At 33.6% G+C, this 20,701-nt stretch overlaps 1 protein-coding gene across 1 annotated transcript in view; it reads left to right on the forward strand.

Moving 5' to 3' along the window:
• The window catches only part of Lnk (SH2B adapter-like protein Lnk), a 157,224-nt gene extending 137,353 nt beyond the window's left edge, over positions 1–19,871 (forward strand). Inside the window, exons 8-9 of the mRNA XM_067094982.1 lie at positions 16,143–16,230; positions 17,449–19,871. Coding sequence (XP_066951083.1) covers positions 16,143–16,230; positions 17,449–17,489 — 129 coding nt within the window. The 3' untranslated portion in view covers positions 17,490–19,871. The remainder of the gene's footprint in view (positions 1–16,142; positions 16,231–17,448) is intronic.
• Positions 19,872–20,701: the final 830 nt, after the last annotated feature.

Raw genomic sequence — 20,701 nt, forward strand, 5'->3', positions numbered from 1 at the left:
ATGGTAGCCTTTTGGCATTTTTTTCTGATTTGACTTTGTTACTGATTGTGACTTTTACCTAGTTAGTATGTGAGACACTAGCTCTTCTAGTTTGCGGTATTGCAGCAAAAATAATTTATGACTCATACCCCGTGCACTAATTGCAGAGGGCAAGTTTGTACCATTGATTTGACATGCGACGAATGTAGGGATTGGGATGAACGTAAATGGAAGACCTTGATTTCTCTTTTAAATAAATTAGAGAGAGATTGCAGGAGGAAGGCAGCCACTAAAGCCGGCAAGAAATTAGCTAGTCAGACGACTCCTAAATCTAATGGTGTAGATATTCCTGCTGTATCTCCTCCTATTGATCCTGTTTCCCCTGTATCAGTACATACTCCTAGACCACCTACTCCTGCTCCTTAGGGGAAGCGGGTCTCTGGCGAAGAATGACGAGGAACAATCACACGTATGGCACGGCACACTACCACTTGGGCGATCCATTCGAGGATGACTGTAGAGATGGTAACAAGTCTGAGTCAGGTGTAATATATATATATTTATATATATATATATATATATATATATATATATATATATATATATATATATATATATATATATATATATATATATATATATGTGTGTGTGTGTGTGTATATATATATATATATATATATATATATATATATATATATATATATATATATATATATATATATATATATATATATATATATATATATATATATATATATATATATATATATATATATTGCTACAAAAATGCCCGGGATACTTTCTTGATTCTGGGCGGCAATGGATGAATGTAGGGAGATCCTTTTATTTATTACACATCTGACTGAATATTTGGACAATTCGTAGCCAAACAAGGGAAATCTATGGCTTAGGGCCTTCTTCGTGTGAGGGAAATTACATAAACTCCAGGGTTCTCTTAAGTAATGATATTTACATAACAAACACACATCAGAAGAATGACGAATTACTGGGCAGGTAATAATCAGGGTCTGTTAAAATAATGAATCCTACACAGAATAAATATTCTACTCTGACAATGTCTTTATAACACGTAACATCACAGTGGGAAGGGGAACTGCAGATGGATCGGCCAAGAGATTCCACAGTCGAGGCGTATCTGCAAATATATACAAGACGGTTACTTGCAATAATAATAAGATGCTCAAAGGGAAACTGAGGAATGCACAGATAGTGCCAAATAACTCAGTTCAACACTAATGCATAATTACGTTAACACTGAATGCTCCAACACAAATTACTGTAGGTGATTGCACAATGGAAAATAAATGAAAAATCAGGCAGAGAAATAACAGGGATCATGAGTAAGAGACTTCATTCCTGTACATTACCTTTGTCAAGATGACGGTGTCCTTGTTCGATTGGGGGCTGGCAATGAAGGAGGGAATTATAATGCCACTACAAAAGTTTACTGGTTGGAGCCCTGGGGTCAAACACGTGGAAGATTCAAAAGGACAGGCGAGTTAAGGACATCTGTCCTTGGGTGGTGTTCAGCGCTTTCTCTCTCCCGATTCTCGTTGCATTGTCTATAAATAACCTTCGAGATTACGCTGTTTACATCTGGTAGGTGGAGCAAAGGTCAGTCTTTGTCACGTTTTCTATGACCGCATGGCATCAGTTAACCCTCATGGAGGGTTCAGAATGAGGTGGGGGGCAACTTTCTCTTTTTGGCTTTTCCCTTGCCTTGCTTGATGCCGGGAAGGTATCTGGAATTAGGCCTAAAAGGCAATCACTTTGAACAGAGTTAGGGGTTAGGCTTAACCATTTTGGGGAATGAAAGAGAGTTTATGAAGTGGTGAGTGAAAACCCACATTTCTAGTAATTAACCCTTAAACGCCGAGCCTCTATTTACAAAAGCGTATGTCTGTATGCCGGCGGCGTTCGGGAGTTAGCGCCGAAGCGGAAAAAAGTTTTTTTTTGTTTTTTTGTTTTTTTTCTCAAAAATCACAGCACGCTTAGTTTTTAAGATTAAGAGTTCATTTTTGGCTCCTTTTTTTGTCATTGCCTGAAGTTCAGTATGCAACCATCACAAATTAAAAAAAATATCATTATCATATATAAATATTGAAATATATGACAGCGCGAAAAAAATTTTCATATATAATTGTATACAAATTGGCTGTGAGCAAAACGGTTAAAGCTAACGAGTTATTTTTTTTTCTGTGTATTTGTATTGTACACTAAATTGCGATGATTTTGGTATATAACAAATTGTAAAACGATCAAAGAAACACAGAGAAAATATTATCACAAAATGATGCATGAATTGTAATCTTGGACGTAAAAAAAGTTTTTTTTTTTTTCAAAAATTCACCATAAATCGAAATATTGTGCTAGAGACTTCCCATTTGTTGCAAAGTAAAGGTAATTGATTTAATATTACTAGACTTAAGTGTTTTAGCTTACAATTGCAGTTTTCGACCATTTCGGTCGAGTTAAAGTTGACTGAAGGTAGAATTTTTTCTATTTATCGTGATTTATATGAAAATATTTCAAAACTGATAAAAGCTACAACCAGGAGTTATTTTTTGTTGTATTCTACATAAAATTGTGCACATTTTCATATGTAAAACCTTATGTAACGACTAATATAAAACGGTGCAAACATTATGACAAAGTGACGAAAGAATTTCTGAGATGTTCGGCCGAGTTACCTCGCAGACGTAACGAAAAAGTTTTTTTCAAAAATTCACCATAAATCAAAATATTGTGCTAAAGATTTCCAATTTGTTGCAAAATGAAGGTAAATGATTGAATATTACTAGAATGTAAGAGTTTTAGCTTACAATTGCGTTTTTCAACCATTTCGGTTGAGTTAAAGTTGACCGAAGGTTGAAATTTTGGCACTTATCATGATTTATATGAAAATATTTCAAAACTGATAAAAGCTACAACCATGAGTTTATTTTTTGTTGTATTCTACATGAAATTGCACACATTTTCATATATAAAACTTTATGTAACAACTAATATAAAATGGTGCAAACATTACGACAAAGTGACAAAAGAATTTCTGAGATGTTTGGCCGAGTTACTGCGCGCGGACGTAAGGAAAATTATTATTTTTTTTTAAACTCACCATAAATCGAAATATTGTGCTAGAGACTTCCAATTTGTTGCAAAATGAAGGTAAATGATTGAATATTACTAGAATGTAAGAGTTTAGCTTACAATTGCGTTTTTCGACCATTTCGGTTGAGTTAAAGTTGACCGAAGGCTGAAATTTTGGCAATTATTGTGATTTGTATGAAACTATTTCAAAACTGATAAAAGCTACAACCATGAGTTATTTTCTGTTGTATTCTACATGAAATTGCACACATTTCCATATATAAAACTTTATGTAACGACTAATATAAAACGGTGCAAACATTACGACAAAGTGAGAACGAAAGAATTTCCGAGATGTTCGGCCGAGTTACATCACAGCGGACATAAGGGAAAAGTTTTTTCAAAAATTCACCATAAATCAAAATATTGTGCTAGAGACTTCCAATTTGTTGTAAAATGAAGGTACATAATTGAATACTACTAGAATGTAAGAGTTTTAGCTTACAGTTGCGTTTTTCGACCATTTCGGTTGAGTCAAATGTGACAGAAAGTTGAAATTTTGGCGCTTATCGTGATTTATATGAAAATATTTCCAAACTGATAAAAGCTACAACCATGAGCTATTTGCTGTTGTATTTTACATGAAATTGCGCACATTTTCATATATAAAACATTATGTAACGTCTAATATAAAACGATGCAAAAATTACGACAAAATGACGAAAGAATTTCTGAAATTTTCGGCCGAGTTACTGCGCGGGCATAAGGAAAAATTTTTTTTCAAAAATTCACCATCAATCGAAATATTGTGCTAGAGACTTCCAATTGGTTGCAAAATGAAGGTAAATGATTGAATATTACTAGAATGTAAGAGTTTTAGCTTACAATTGCGTTTTTAGACCATTTCGGTCGAGTCAAAGTTGACCGAAGGTTGAAATTTTTTGTAGTAGACGTACGGTACGTCCACTCGCCACCCAACAAACAATTTTAGTCGACGTACGATATGTCCAGTCGGTGTTTAAGGGTTAATGAGTGAAATTAATTTTTATTTCTATCTCAATTACGATGCAAATGTAAAAATGGGTGAGGTTGTGAGGAAAAGAGGTCCCATCCGTTGAATATATATATATATACATATACATATATATATATATATATATATATATATATATATATATATATATATATATATATATATATATATATATATATATATATATATATATATATATATATATATATATATATATATATATAGGTATTTATATATATATATATATATATATATATATAAAAATATATATATATATTTTTATATAATGTACAGTCACTGAAAAACCTATTTTTGAGTCTGTTGAGTCCTCAGGAGTTACCTTCCATGGTCTACCAGAGCTCCATGGAAGGTAACTCATTGAGGAGGAAACAGCAACTACTATAAACTATATAATAAAATTATATATATATATATATATATATATATATATATATATATATATATATATATATATATATATATATAAGTATACCTTAGTTTAACCAGACCACTGAGCTGATTAACCCTTACACGCCTACTGGACATATCATACGTCGACTAAAATTGTCTGTTGGGTGTCAAGTGGACATACCGTACGTCGACTACAAAAAATTTCAACCTTCGGTCAACTTTGACTCGACCGAAATGGTCGAAAAACACAATTGTAAGCTAAAACTCTTACATTCTAGTAATATTCAATCATGTACCTTCATTTTGCAACAAATTGGAAGTCTGTAGCACAATATTTCGATTTATGGTGAATTTTTGAAAAAAACTTTTTCCTTATGCCCGCGCGGTAACTCGCCCGAAAATTTCAGAAATTCTTTCGTTATTTTGTCGTAATTTTTGCACTGTTTTATATTAGCTGTTACATAAAGTTTTATATATGAAAATGTGCGCAATTTCATGTAAAATACAGCAAAATACAACCCATGGTTGTAGCTTTTATCAGTTTGGAAATATTTTCATATAAACCACGATAACTGCCAAAATTTCAACCTTCGGTCTACTTTTGACTCGTCCGAAATGGTAAAAAAACGCAATTGTAAGCTAAAACTCTTACATTCTAGTAATATTCAATGATTTACCTTCATTTTGCAACAAATTGGAAGTCTCTAGCACAATATTTCGATTTATGGTGAATTTTGAAAAAACTTTTCCTTACGTCCGCGCCAGAAATTCTTTTCATCACGTTGTCGTAATGTTTGCACCGTTTTATATTAGTCGTTACATAAAGTTTTATATATGGAAATGTGCGCAATTTCATGTAGAATACAACAAAAATAACTCATGGTTGTAGCTTTTATCAGTTTTGAAATATTTTCATATAAATCACGATAAGTGCCAAAATTTCAACCTTTGGTCAACTTTAACTCGACCGAAATGGTAAAAATGCAATTATAAGCTAAAAATCTTACATTCTAGTAATATTCAATCATGTACCTTCATTTTGCAACAAACGGGAAGCCTCTAGCACAATATTTCGATTTATGTGAATTTCTGAAAAAACTTTTTCCTTACGCTCTGCGCCGCGTAACTCGGCCGAACATCTCAGAAATTCTTTCGTCATGTTGTCGTAATGTTTGCATCGTTTTACATTAGTCGTTACATAAACTTTTATATATGAAAATGTGCGCAATTTCATGTAGAATACAACAGCAAATAGCTCATGGTTGTAGCTTTTATCAGTTTTGAAATATTTTCACATAAATCACGATAACTGCCAAAATTTCAACCTTCGGTCAAATTTAACTCAACCGAAATGGTAAAAAAACGCAATTGTAAGCTAAAACTCTTACATTCTAGTAATATTCAATCATTTACCTTCATTTTGCAATAAATTGGAAGTCTCTAGCACAATATTTCGATTTATGGTGAATTTTTGAAAAAATTTTCCTTACATCCGCCCGGTAACTCTGCCGAACATCTCAGAAATTCTTTCTTCACGTTGTTGTAATATTTGCACCGTTTTATATTAGTCGTTACATAACGTTTTATGTATAAAAATGTGCGCAATTTCATGTACAATACAACAGAAAATAACTCATGGTTGTAGCTTTTATCAGTTTTGAAATATATTCATATAAATCACGATAAATAGAAAAAAATTTGACTTTCGGTCAACTTTAACTCGACCGAAATGGTCGAAAACTGCAATTGTAAGCTAAAACACTTACAGTCTAGTAATATTCAATCAATTAGCTTCATTTTTCAACAAACGGAAGTCTCTAGCACAATATTTCGATTTATGGTGAATTTTTGAAAAAACATTTTTTACGTCCGCACGTTATTTAATTCATGCATCATTTTGTGATAATATTTTCTCTGTGTTGCTTTGATCGTTTTATAATTTGTTATATACCAAAATCATCGCAATTTAGTGTACAATGCAAAGAAAAAAAAATAACCCGTTAGCTCTAACCGTTTTGCTCACAGCACGATTTGTATAAAATTATATATGAAAATTTTTTTTACGCTGTCATATATTTCAATATTTATATGATAATGATATTTTTTTCATTTCTGATGGTTGCATACTAAACTTCAGGTAATGACAAAAAAGGAGCCAAAAATGAACTCTTAATCTTAAAAACTAAGCGTGCTGTGATTTTTGAAAAACTTTTTCCGCTTGGCGCTAGCTCCCCTAACGCCAATGGGCACACGGGAGACGTTTTTGTAAATAGAGGCTCGGCATTTTGGGTTAACAGCTCTCCTAGGGCTGGCCAGAATGATTAGACTTATTTTACGTGGCTAAGAACCAATTGCTTACCTAGCAATGGGACCTACAGCTTATTGTGGAATCCGAACCACATTATACCGAGAAATGAATTTCTATCACCAGAAATAAATCCCTCTAATTCTTCACTGGCCAGAGAATCGAACGCAGGCCCAGCAAAGTGCTAGCCGGGAACATATCGACTCAGTCCAACCATATATATATATATAATATATATATATATATAATATATATATACCTGTCCAATATATATATATAATATATATATATATATATATATATATATATATATATATATATATATATATATATATATATATATATATTCTTATATATGTATATATATACATATATATGTATATTATTATAAGGTGTTATAATATATATAACCATTTTATAAGTGTTTATATGTCTCTGTGAAAATTTTGATGTTTTGCTTGCAGATTTGTCATTCATTGTGAAGATATGATTTTAAAATATCTTTTTCTTACAGATAAATTGTATATCGTGTAATCTTACAATGTCTTGGTATGTTTTTTCCCTCTGTTTAATATTTGGAGTTGTATTATGAACGACGAATTCCTAGCGTATTCTTAGCTTGTAGAACAGAGAGAGATATTTTGAGATTCTTATCAGGTCACCACATCCTGTTTGCGAAGAGAGAAAGTAAGAGCTTATCGCTTCTATATTTACACAGGTGCCTAGTAACTCGCTAAGGCAAAAAGAACCCCTCTTAACTTATCGTGATGAGCTGTCACCCAATCGGCGAATTGTCTATTATACATTTGTTCTGTATGCCTATCCCATTATATATTAACTGTGTCTGTGGTTATTCTTTTTCGTAATCTGAGAAAGAGAGAATGAGTTAGAGAGGTAAGTGGAGTTGACATGCTGTCAGCCAGCCAATTTTGGGTTTAAAAGAGCTTCCTTTTGTTAGCTCAGCTGTGTAAGTCTCCCAAGAATTTGGTCTAAAATACCTTTTTCTGCTTAACCCTGAACAGGAAATGTCCATCATATTGATAAGAGCTCTGGCCTATTCCCTTCTGACTCTTAGAATTCTTTGTGTATTCTATAGAATAAGGAATAAGGTGTTCTGTGAATTCCCTATTTGTATTCTTGAGTATTCTGGAAGAGCTTGGAGTTAAAAGTGCAGTGCTGTTCCAAAGACACTCAGTCAGCCATAGGGGTCCCTGAGATAAGCATCTCTCTCTCTCTCTCTCTCTCTCCCTCAATAATCCCATTATATATATAAGGGATATTGAAGGGTTATTATTTGTAAAAAACTGTTAAAACTCACCCCAGGAGTGTGTTAATTTTGTAGAAGGTGATCAGGAATATTGTTTTGTGCAAGTACTGTGAAGGTGTATAGTGGTGTAATAATTACAAAAGGTAATGTGGTGATTACTGAGTTTTGTAATATTAAGAGTTGAAGTGATATTCTAGGTAAAAGAGAATTATTATTTTGAATAAGTCTTAGTGCCTTGACAGTGTTGCCTATAAGAAAGTCTTAGAAAGACGTGAGTTTAACTTTTTCTTTTTTAAAAGAGAAATGTTCTTGTGATAGATTGATATAATCTTTAGGCACATTTTTGGTGGTTGGTATATTTCCATTTTTGCATATTGCATCCTTATATGTCTGTGCTGTCATATTACTATAATTTTATAATTACTGTGTTTTGCTGGTGAATTCCTAACATTTTGTTACTGCCTACCTGTTATTGAGATTTTGGAGAATGTTTATGTGGATTCCAGTCAGTAATATTTTGGTGACTATTATTGTTAGTTAATCAGGTATATATTTGGCACTTGAGTGGTAGTTAATAGTTTGATTTTTACCTAACCAAATTGCTTTCTTAATAAATTAAGAGTTTTGTGAATTAAACTTGATTAAGAAATACTTAAATCTTACACTGTTGTCAATTAATAGTAAATCTTTTGAGATTGTGAACTTTACATATAACTTTTGAACTTAGAAATAAACCTGTTTGTTTAAAGTTTTTTAAAACACAGCATTTCATTTTGACCACCAGTAATTAGAGACATTAATGAATGTGTACAAGGTAAGTGATTTATCTGTTTCTTCACCTGAGACTTATCTAGGTAAAATAGAACCAGAGAGACAGCTACAGTGTTTGTTGAAGTGATACCCATTTTCCACTAGTCTGGGTATAACTTAATAATTGTTGCTTCATCCATAACTTGATAAAGTTACATTGATTTTCTCAAGTGATAAGTAAGTTTATGGGATCATTGTACCTTTAGTGATTTAGTCATACTCTTCGTTGTGAGGTTTCAAGTATCTGGTTGCTGTGAGGTAACTTTTTGGTATCATTATTTGTGTAATAACCAGGTGCTTGATCAATATATATATATATAAACATACACACACAGAAATCCTGTTATTAGGGCCAAGGGTCTGTCAGATAATGGCAAAATCCGGATAATGGTGAGTTTAAAAATATAGGACAACTCCGCACTCATCCTCACCTAACCTCGTCAATACCACATAACTGTAAACACTCAGTATGCTTATAAACAACAAACATCAAACTTTATATTGAAAATTTATGCAAAAGGCTATAATCTACATTTTTTCCCATTTTGTAACAAAATATACTGCATAAATACAGTTTGAAAAAATGCAACTCCTTTTCTCTCTCCAGTAAATGACAGTTCAGTAGGCAGTAGCCTACCTGTCTTTACCCATAGCCTACCATGGTTTTATGACCATTAATGTATTTTTATATAGCAGCTTCCTTATCAGTTGTTACCATATTGTATTATTATATACACAAGATTAAAATGTGTGTGTGTGAACTATAGCCCTAGGCTAGCCCAGGTGATAAACTAATGTAAACACCCAGTATGCTTATAAACACCAAACATCAAACTTTAAACTGAGAACTTTATGCAAAAGGCAATTATCTGCTTTTGTTCTCCATGTTTGTAAAACAGTATACTGCATAAAATGAGAGCAAAATGTACTACATAAATACAGTTTAAAAAAAAAATGCAACTCCTTTTTCTCTCTCCAGTAAACGACAGTTCAGTAGGCGGGTAATCTGCCTGTGTTTACCCACAGCCTACCTTGTTTTTTGACCATTAAAGTATTATTATGCAGCAACATCCTTGTCAGTTGTTACCATATTGTATTACTATATACACAAGATTAAAATGTTTGTGTGAACCATGGCCCTAGGCTAGCCCAGGTGTTAAACTCATAGTATCCATTTGCAAAAGTCAAATAGGCTATTACAGCTGTATTTAAGATAAAGGTACAGGCAGTTCCCAGTTTTAAGGTGCTTGTGTAGTGATGACGATAACCAGATTTTCGACACTAATTCCTGGTTATCGGCGCTGATCCTCGGTTATCGGCAGCGCGAATCCCTGGTTATCGGCGCCAATAAGTGAGGATCGGTGCTATTATCGCTGATTTTCGGTTGTCGGCAATTTTCGGTTATCGTCACAGTGTCAGGAATGGAACCCAGCCGATAACCGGGAACTGCCTGTAATGGTAATGAAACTGTTATTTTAGTTACAGAATCCATTTATATGGTATTATTATATTGAATGTATCATCATCCTAATATATATATAAAAAAAACTGTTAGTCCCACCATTTGTAATGCTTATATTCTCAGAATCAGCTGATTGAGCCTACTAACAAAGAAACAAAGAATTAGGAAAATTAGTTTTTAGTTGCTAAAAGAAATGGATGTATTAACCCTCAAGGGACAGGCTAGATATATATCAAGCATACCCCCAGACCGGGCAAACTTTAAGGTTGGCCAATTTAGGAAAAAACATATCAATGGAAAGAGGAAGATATGCAAATGCACATTGTGCAAGAACAAAAATTCTAAGAAAGTGACTACAGTAAACCCCCTGTATTCGCAGGGGATGCGTACCGTACCCCCCCATCCCATAAATACTTAAAACCCATCTAAAAACACTTAGAACTGCCTATTTTGATAGTTTAAAACAAAAAAACTCTAAAAATGCTATACGTGAGTATTTTAATAGTTTTATCACAAAAAGTGCATTTAGTCATGAAAATTATATGAAAATACAGTAATTAGTTAATATTTCTCAGTGAAAAACACTGCGAATGGGTGAATTTTCCGCAAATAATGGGTAGATATGTTCCACAGAGAAATCCATGAATACGTGAGTCCGCGAATACATTGGATTTACTGTATTTACAAATCTGTGTGGGGCCTCTTTTACAAGACACACATAAAAATATCTTATTTTACCAAGTTATGCATGTTTTTTCTAATAATTTATTTAGTTTTATTTTGTAAAATTATAATTACAGCTCACAATATCATAACAGATAAGAACTAAAATCATTAACAAATTCTGAGTATATTTATTGATAAATATTTATGAGACTTACTGAGATGGGGAAATGTAGTAAGTTTTTGTGAGGTATACATGTTTTTTAATATTACTTTGCAAAATTACAATGATAGCTGACATACTATTCATAAAATATAAGAACTGAAATCAACAGGAAGCTGGGTATATGTATGAGCAAATAAATAAAAAGACGTCCTGGAGCGGCAGAGGGCAGTACATTCCCCTCTGAAATCTCAAAGCATATTGATCGATGTCTCTCCCAAGCTGAGATCAATAGTTGCCATAAGTCATTTATGGCCCATTGAAGTACTATGAACATTTTCCTCACTAACTTCACCCAAACTGAATGGCGCGTAATATTAATATTCATATGAGGATTCCCGTCCATTAAGGTTTAATGGAATTGTTTTTATTTTTGCACGTTAATGTAAAATGTGTACACAAAGGAAACTAACACTTTATGTTAAAGTAAAATCCCTCAAAATTGCAAAACAGCTGTTTCCTGTTTTGTTTGTTTACTGATGCAAACATAACTCAGTTCTCTCTCTCTCTCTCTCTCTCTCTCTCTCTCTCTCTCTCTCTCTCTCTCTCTCTCTCTCTCTCTCTCTATCCACAAGAGAATATTTTATCACTTGGTATTTCATCTCAAATCACCGTAAAAATATTTAAAATGCAAATATCATACATAGGCAAGACAAAATCAAACAGGCTGTAACAGGTTCACTGACGGCATGGAATGAGTTTGTGCATATATATGTACCCTATGCACATGATTGCATTTATCTTTTGGTTTGAAAGAATAAAAAATTAGAATATACAGTGAAAATATAAATGAGAATACTGTAGCATAAAATCTAAATAAAAAAGTAAAGGATGTATGTGTGTGTGTGTTACTGTACTTAGACTCCTATGTAAACATACCTCTCTCTCTCTCTCATAGCCTATGCACATGATTGCATTTATCTTTTGGTTTGAAAAAATAAGTAATGAGGAAATACAGTAAGAATATAAACAAGAATACTGTAGCATGAAGTACTGTATAAATAAAGAAGTGAAGGAGTGTATGTATTACTGTACTTAGACTTCAATGTAAACATACCTCGGTGATTGTTCTCTCTCTCTCTCTCTCTCTCTCTCTCTCTCTCTCTCTCTCTCTCTCTCTCTCTCTCTCTCTCTCTCTCTCTCTCTCTCTCTCTCTCTCTTGTAGCCCATGCGCACGATAGCATTTATCTTTTGGTTTGAGAGAATAAAAAATGAGAAAATACAGTAAAAATATGAACAAGAATACAGTAGCACAAAATGTAAATAAAAAAGTGAAGAAGTTTGTGTTTGTTCATGTATATGAACCTGGTCTTTCATAGCTTCGGCTGCTCTCGACTCGTGTCTGAAAACAAAATCCTAACGCTACCTGGGTCACATGGGTTGACCTGACTCAGCCTTCTTTTCCCATTGTTGGCCGGGGTAGAGAAGATCCTGATGGTTTGTGCTTTTTTTTTTTTTTTTTTTAAGTTTCTACTGTGTTGTCTCTCAAGATTACTAGATTCTATAGATTTTTATGTCAATGTAATATCTTTGTGGATGAGCGCAAGCATAGTAGTACAGTGCCTGTTCCAAAGAGCGCTATCTGCATAGTGCAATAACTACAGGCCAATCTCTATTCTCCCTGTGCTCTCCAAAGTTGCTGAAAAACTTATTTTTAACCCACTATATAAGTATGTGAATTCTAAAGGATTGTTAGCTGTTAGTCAATATGTATAGAGGAAGCAGTTAGGTACCTGCGATGCTCTTTCAGAATTGACATGCCATTTGCAAGGGAACCTTGGTAAGGGTTTTGAGTGCAGAGTAATTCAAATAGATTTTAGTGCTGCTTTCAGTGTAGTAAATCACAAGGCACTTATTTATAAACTTCAGGATCTTGGAGTGGATGGATATATTTTAGGATCACTGCAAGATTTCCTTACAAGTAGGCAGCAGCAAGTTTCTGTGGATGGGATCTTTAGTGAACCAAGACCTGTTGTGTCTGGAGTCCCACAGAGCAGTGTTCTTGGTCCACTGTTATTTTTAGTGTATACAAGTGATATGGCTGTTGTCCTGGAAAACAAGATTGTTCAGTATGCCTATGATGCAGCACTTGTGGGTGTAGTAGTCTCCACTTATGAGAAATGAAGCTGCCCTCAGCCTCAGTTGGGGCATGGACCTGATTAGGGAATGGTGTAGTCAGTGGGATATGAGGCTCAACACCAGTATAACGAAAGCACTATTGGTTAGTAGTTCTCATAAAGATTTCCCACCCCATCCACCCCCTTCAGGTGGATGGAACTTTGCTGAATGAGTCTGAAGTTTTAGCTATTCTATGTATAACTTTTGACTCACATCTGACTTTTGAGAAACATCTAATGAAAGTTTCAGCAAATGCTGCACAAAAGTTAGGTATTGTTTGTAAGGCCTCATATATTTTTAAGTGGTAAAATCAGTGCAACCTGTTTTAGGTCATTCGTACTTCCTTTACTGGAATGCTGTTCTCCAGTGTGGATGTCTGCTTCTGCCAAAGATTATCTCTTTTAGATAGAGTGGTTGGTGGTGGTAGGTTTTTTTTTCCTAATAGTAGCAGTTATGACTTGGACCATCAATGGATGGTCTCTTGTTTGTCACTTTTTCATAAGTTGTATTCCAACAGAGATCTTTCACATTCACAATTGATCCCTGATCCCCCTTATCTGCCAAGAGCAACCAGACTCGCTGAATAGCAGCACCAGTATGCAGTGAATGTGCCTCGCTGTCGAACTTATTCCAGAGGTCCTTTATTCCTGACACCATTGGACTGTGGAACAGCCCCCCAGAGGATGTTGTGCAATGGGAACTTGAGAAGTTGAAGCAAAAATGCAATGCATTACTACCTTAATACTATTCTTCTTGCATTTTAATATGAAGTTCAAGTGAAAATGCAATGCATACTACCCTAACACTATTCTTCTTGCATTTTAATACTTTTTTTTATCTATTAATTTTTTTCTTTTTTGATAAGTGGGATCTCTTCTTTCTATATTTCACTCTACTTCCTCTTAATTCTTCATAATGAACACCATATTCTTTGGAAGCTTGAATTTCAAGTCAGTGGCCCCTGTGGGCTTGTTCCTTATGAATAGATTTCATCTGGTGAATAATAATAATAAATATATATATTTTTAGATGTTTCTTACGTGAGTGCCTTTTAAATTTATTGCTTTATCATTCTAATTTCCTATTTAATTTTATTATGCCATCAATAACCTAATGTTGTTAAGCCAGTTTTAATAGCCACAAATCAACCAATCAGTCCTGTCCTTCATCTTGTTGTAGATGTATTGGATACATGTCTCCCCTCTTTCTAGACAGGGAAGAGAGGGATAGACAATGAAGCAAACCTCTTGGTTTTATTAGTAAGTTTTTATTGTCTCCGACAGTCTTTGATTTCTCCAAGCCTTATTCATAGTAATGACAACTTATTACTTGGGCCCAAAAGTCTAGCAGTTGCAACATCCCATAGTCCAACAAATTAGAGGTGTGGGATTCCTTCCTCAGTTCTTCCAGACAAGGAAGGTATTCCTGGGTGGGTAGAACCAAAGCAGTCGGTTCAGAGATTTACTCAGATTCCACCCTCCAATGGGTAAGTCTCTTGTGAAAATACGAAGGTTTGTATTTGTGTTGGAACATATAGCAAATTTTTAAAGTAATTTGTATTTTCCTAACATACAAACCTGAAGGTCTGTGCATTTACGGCCCACCTCAGCTACCCGTCGTTCTAATACCTGGGCCAAAAGGCAAAGTGGAGTGCAGTCTGATGAGTGGGCGGGGCTTTCCCCCTACCACCAGTAGTTAATGACCTTGTCTGAAAGTTAAATGGCCTTTCCAGCTCACATTCGCAAGCCAAATCCTATGTAAAGAGTTTCAGATTGGTATGTTAGAAAAGATAGAAATTAATATAAAAATCTGCTATATTTTCATCTAAATCAGAGGAAAAAAATTTCAGGAGTTTTAAATTGACTTGTGATTAAAGAAGTGGACCAGAGACAAGCCATTGGGGATGCTTAATAAGTTCCTTAAAATTCAGAGAAAAATTACGTGCCCTTTAAATGGACCCGTGACCTAGACATCACAGTAAAGAATATTCTTCGTAAATAATCGCCCACCCTCACAATACCTACCTATCAAGTTTCATCAGAATCAGATTGAAGTAAATTGTCAGCATTTAAATTCAGCTGTGACCTTTACAAGAGAGCCTGGATCAACGTGATTTGCAGTCTTCAAGGTACTGGTACCAGCTTTATTTAATTTCAAAGGAAAATTAATTTCTTACCTTCAATTTGACATGTAACCTTGAAAATAAAGTAATACAAAGTATCTAGGTTAAAGTACTCTTTGTCCCTCAGTGTATAGTACTTACTGATGAAGTTTTATCAACATAAGAGGGAAATTGGATGTTGACATTCAAAATTGCTTGTGACCTTGAAAAATAGGTCAGGGTAACAAAAAAATAGTACCTAAATCCCTTGAACACAGTTTCTGAGATATGAAAGAAGAATTTGTTTAAATTTAAACTTTAAATTTACTTTTCACCCTGAAAATTAGGTCAGGGTAAAAATAAGAATACTGGAACAAGAGAGGATAATCACATGTCATTAATCTGCCAGAGAAAAAGTGGAGGAGACCAAGATGAGGAGTTATTACACTTATAGCAGTAACTACCAAACAACATAGTCATAATAATAATAATAATAAAACTACTTTCCAGAGCAAAACTTTTCAACCGACTGGGAAGCGAGAAAATATGGAGGTACTGTATTTTCCTAACACTAGAATTCCAAATGCATTTTGTACTGTAAGGCAAGCTTTTTATTGAGAAAAACAGAATTTACAAACTTTGATTTTTCTTTACTATTTTAGGTTGCCACACATGGAGGATCAGTACGCATGACCACATCAGCTCTTGAACGACTGCAGTATGAACAAAGTAATTCAGGAGGTTCAACAGGTAGAGCTGTGGAAAACACCTATACCTACACATGAAATGCAGTTACTAATGGATGCAGTATAGCAGCAGGCACTCTTTGAAGTTCTCTACATGAAGCTCATTGATCTGTGACAGTCTATAATATTATGTGTAAGGAGCTCATTTTTAACCAAAAGCTTTAAATGTCAAATCTTTTGAGATGAACTCTTGAAAAATTTTTGTTTTTGATCTAGTGTTCATTGCATGAAAAATTCAAATATTTATTTTGTAACCTGCTTATGTCCAAATTATTCTTGAATTGACCTCATTTTCTGAATTAGTAAGGTATTAACATTAACATTTCCTATTTTTGCTTTGATTATGATTCTCAGTAGAAAATTACAGTTATACTGCAGCCATTGGTAATATGAACTGACGGTATGCATGTTAAAGCACCAAATATTGAATATGTTCCAACTTTTGATGGCGTCAAAAATCACTGCATATATTCTCTCCAGCAGGCCATTATAAGAAAAAGACAACCTAACAGCACCATAGAATAAAGAGAATAAGAATGGCTATATTAATTTTTCATGAGAATTTTCGAATCATGAAACGTATAAGGTGAATCAAGAAGTTGAGCAATATTCAACTGTAGATATTTCAGGCAGTTAATGGGGCGTGTTCTTAAAGCTAATAAGGGTCTTGTGCAGCTAATATGCAAAGTGTTTGGTGCTTCCTCTGTGTATCTTTCTTATCCTGCAATGCTCATCTTGGAGTTTGATCTGCTAAAGTGTGTGTAGGCATTTTTTCACCGTGTTTGTTCAATCTTGATAAATTAATATACTGTACATGTATTTTGTAACTAAAGATTTTGAGGCCAGTACATCTCAAGTAGTGCTGATCCTCAAACAAATGGAATTTTAGTAATCAGTATGCTCTGAAAGACAGTTTAGAAGCCACATTAGTGTTTGTGACAGTTATTCTAAATATAGCTTTATTATTTCAAGCCTAGCCATATACTCATAAGAAATACATTTGAATATTTTCACCAAGTAGGGTTCCCCAATTTTACCCACATTTGAACATTTGATTTTTGAATCTCTCTCAGTTAATAACTGTATGAAACTGTTTTTTGTGGCTTTTGCTTCTGCATACAGTAGAGTATACTATCTTTAAATTTTATCATGTTGTATGCAATGGTTTTACAGAGTTAATTTTGATTGAGGTATAGTGTTAATATTTCTGATTATTTTTCAGTTCCTCTGGACCTTTATCATTTAATGTTTCAAGAATACTGAATGTGCAGTATTACAAGTAAGTTGGTAATTATGCATTGTATTCACACATTAGCATTACATTTCACTGAATGAGATCTGTATATATGGATCTGAGTTTGAGACTTGTTTCATCTACCAAATATTAATATTAATGAGCATTTGTTAGCTACAATAGTATTGTTTTCTACAGAAGGAAAGTATTGAATGCTTTGTTAGAAAAAATCAGGCACACCACAAAAAATTAACCACACCATATGCCTAAACATCCTTCCCTCCAAGTAATTTTTTTCTTTTTACAATTTGGCCATAGGCAAGAGTTGCAGCTATCTAATGATCAGTAACAATGTAATAAATTTATCCAAATGTTTACCATATTCTTCAAGAATTTGATGACCTCATTGGTCATGACAAGATTTTTTTTTATTATAATGTAAGCTATAACAATTGTTGTGGGGGATTCATGCTTTTTCCTTTTTTTTTTTTTTTTTTTTTTTTTACTTACAATGGTGTGCTTTCCTTTGTACATCTGGTATTGATGTTTTTGCATTGCACTTTTATTTAATGTAAAGGCATATTTCACATACTATAGCCCTAAGTAGAAATTTTTTTTACTGAAGAAAATGATCACCCACAATTTGTAGGACTACAGGAAATTGATTTTCCAATGTAAAAGCTGCAGTATTATTTGCATAAGATTATCCAAATTACCTTTAGTATGAAAATCCTCTCACTGATTTGGAAGGACCTAATTCTCTCTTGAAGGCCTAAGAGTATGTGTGATTCTAGATTACCTCCTTATCTTTGTCTGCATCTCTTGTTGGAGTAATTATCATTATTAAGTAGTCAAACCAAACTACTGAGCTAATTCATTTAGTTCTTGCAGGGCTGGCCCAAAGGATTTGTCTTTATTAATAGTAAATTTATGTTTTAGTTATTAAATTGCAGCATTTTAAATGATAATACTGATTACAGATATGGTCATTATTTTGATGTCTCTATAAATCATAGCATCTTGTGAATGATAGGAAATTGTTTACTTACTGTAAACAATATTTTTTAGGAAAGAGGAGCACTTATTAAACTATCGTACCTTCCCATTTTCATTTGTTGATTGATTTATTTAACTGAAAATCTGATATCATAAGGAAAAGTGCTAATGTAAAATGTTTAGAGGTGTTGGTCATCATCATTATTTTATTCTGTAATAATGCTTTATACACTTTTGAATTATTCATATGAAGCACAGCAAATATTGTATGACACTGTATCAAGAACAGCCTACACTAGAATACATAAGAACCAAAGACTTATTATTGCAGTATATACCGATAGCTCTGAATCTGCCTCAGGAGTAAACTTGTTCTCACATCTCTAGCTTCACATTTTCCATTATCAAGTACAGCCTGGGTTGCAGGAGTATACATTTGCCATGTGCTTTATTCAACATTCCATCGACTCCCAGTTGTACTGCTTTTTAACTTTTACTTTATGCCACTTTCTTTTGGTTTCTTCCATCCTAGCAGTCAAATTTTATTAACATTGTCTTTCTTAAGATTACCCTACAGCTGTATGAATTAACATTTGTCTTTTTTAAGACTACCCTACAGCTGTGTGAATTTCTTAGTCTCGTTTTTATTGCCAATTTGAAAACAAGTTTACGTACAATAAATATGCTAATATTAAGAATTCAGATAATGTTGTTCCTAAGTGTTCCTATTCAGGAAATTATTTCTTTGGGCATTAGCCTTGTTTTCATCCCATCAGCCATTGCAGAAAAAGATAAAAATAAAAGTAGTGAAGAATAGGTGGCCTTAGCTAGATTGATATAACTCCTGAATAGGATGGGTTATACATTTGTGTTTTGTAATATTTCATTTGATAATAATTGAATGAGAAGTTTTGTAGAACATCAGACTTGATAGTAATGCAGTTAAGAAGAACAGATGGCAATATTAAAATTTTGGCTCCATTTATTACCTGCAGTACAAAAAACAGTCATCTCACATTGATGTTCAATTATGAACCTCAGCTAGATTCGGGTTCATTTCACCCTAATTGCTTTTTTATTACAGTTTCGGGATCTGTTGTCTGTGATACAGTTCATAAGTGGTTTACTGTATTCTTATTCTGTATAACATATTTTCTTGTAATCTAACTGCTTAAGGTAGTGAATTTATAGTTCTTTAAAGTTTTATCTTTTGGCAGTACTGTAGTTGGTTATGAAGTATATTGTAGAAATAACTTGACTAACAAAGGGCTTTGGTTAAACACATGATCACTTTGATACCATGAATAATTACACACCAGTAAGAGTCTCTCAGGTTCTTGATTTCTTTAATTTAGCACTCCCTCCAAAATTAGAGCTTCCACATCTTTGGGTTGAATAAAGTGTTCAAAAATGAATCCATCTTTTTTGCTTCTCTGAAAAGTATGTAATATAAGTCAGTTCTCATTATTTAATACCTCAAGTTCAGGGCCAAAAGTTGTTATCATCAGTGATAAGAGAAGTTCTGTTGAAAATCTAAAGAACTACGATCTTAAAAATTCCTCTTGAAAATTAAATCTTGATTCCCTAACAAGTATGAAGTTTGCATGTATGTTGGAATGTGTTAAATTCTTACTCATGTAGGCATTACAGGAAATAAAGCTGCTGACAAAGCTGTATCCACTGAGACAGACTCAAACGAATGATTATCTAGCATCACTGAATCTTTTTAATGAATAGCATACTGTATGGAATAATGATTCTTAAGAGTAACAAATTCAAATGAGTAAAATCCCAAGTAAGATTACCCGAGTCGTCATTTCAAAGGAGGACACTGCACCAAATTGGCTTGATCATGGCTTCATTCTGATTTCACTAACTTGACCTTTGGATGATAGATAGATACCCTACATGCCCCAGGCCCTGAGTACAGAGAGTGTAAAAAATACAATTGTTTTCATTCCAGCCAACAGTGAATGACAATCCCACTGGGATATGCTGTAGTGTCTCTTGATAGAACAACTAAAGTTCCCTTTGCCTAATATGGCATGTTTTTACAGTAGTGTTTTCCTCACTCTCATATGCCTGTTAACACTATACTTAGATCTTCACGAAAGTTTGTGATTTTGAGCAGTTCTAGGAGTTTTGATGAAACACTTGAAACTTGATGTCCAACGAATTCCCTTATATAGCAGAGCGTGCATGATACTCATTCCATTCAGTAAATGAAACTGGTGTGTGGTAACTG

This window comes from Macrobrachium rosenbergii, chromosome 4, assembly GCF_040412425.1.
Source record: "Macrobrachium rosenbergii isolate ZJJX-2024 chromosome 4, ASM4041242v1, whole genome shotgun sequence".
NCBI lineage: Eukaryota > Metazoa > Arthropoda > Malacostraca > Decapoda > Palaemonidae > Macrobrachium > Macrobrachium rosenbergii.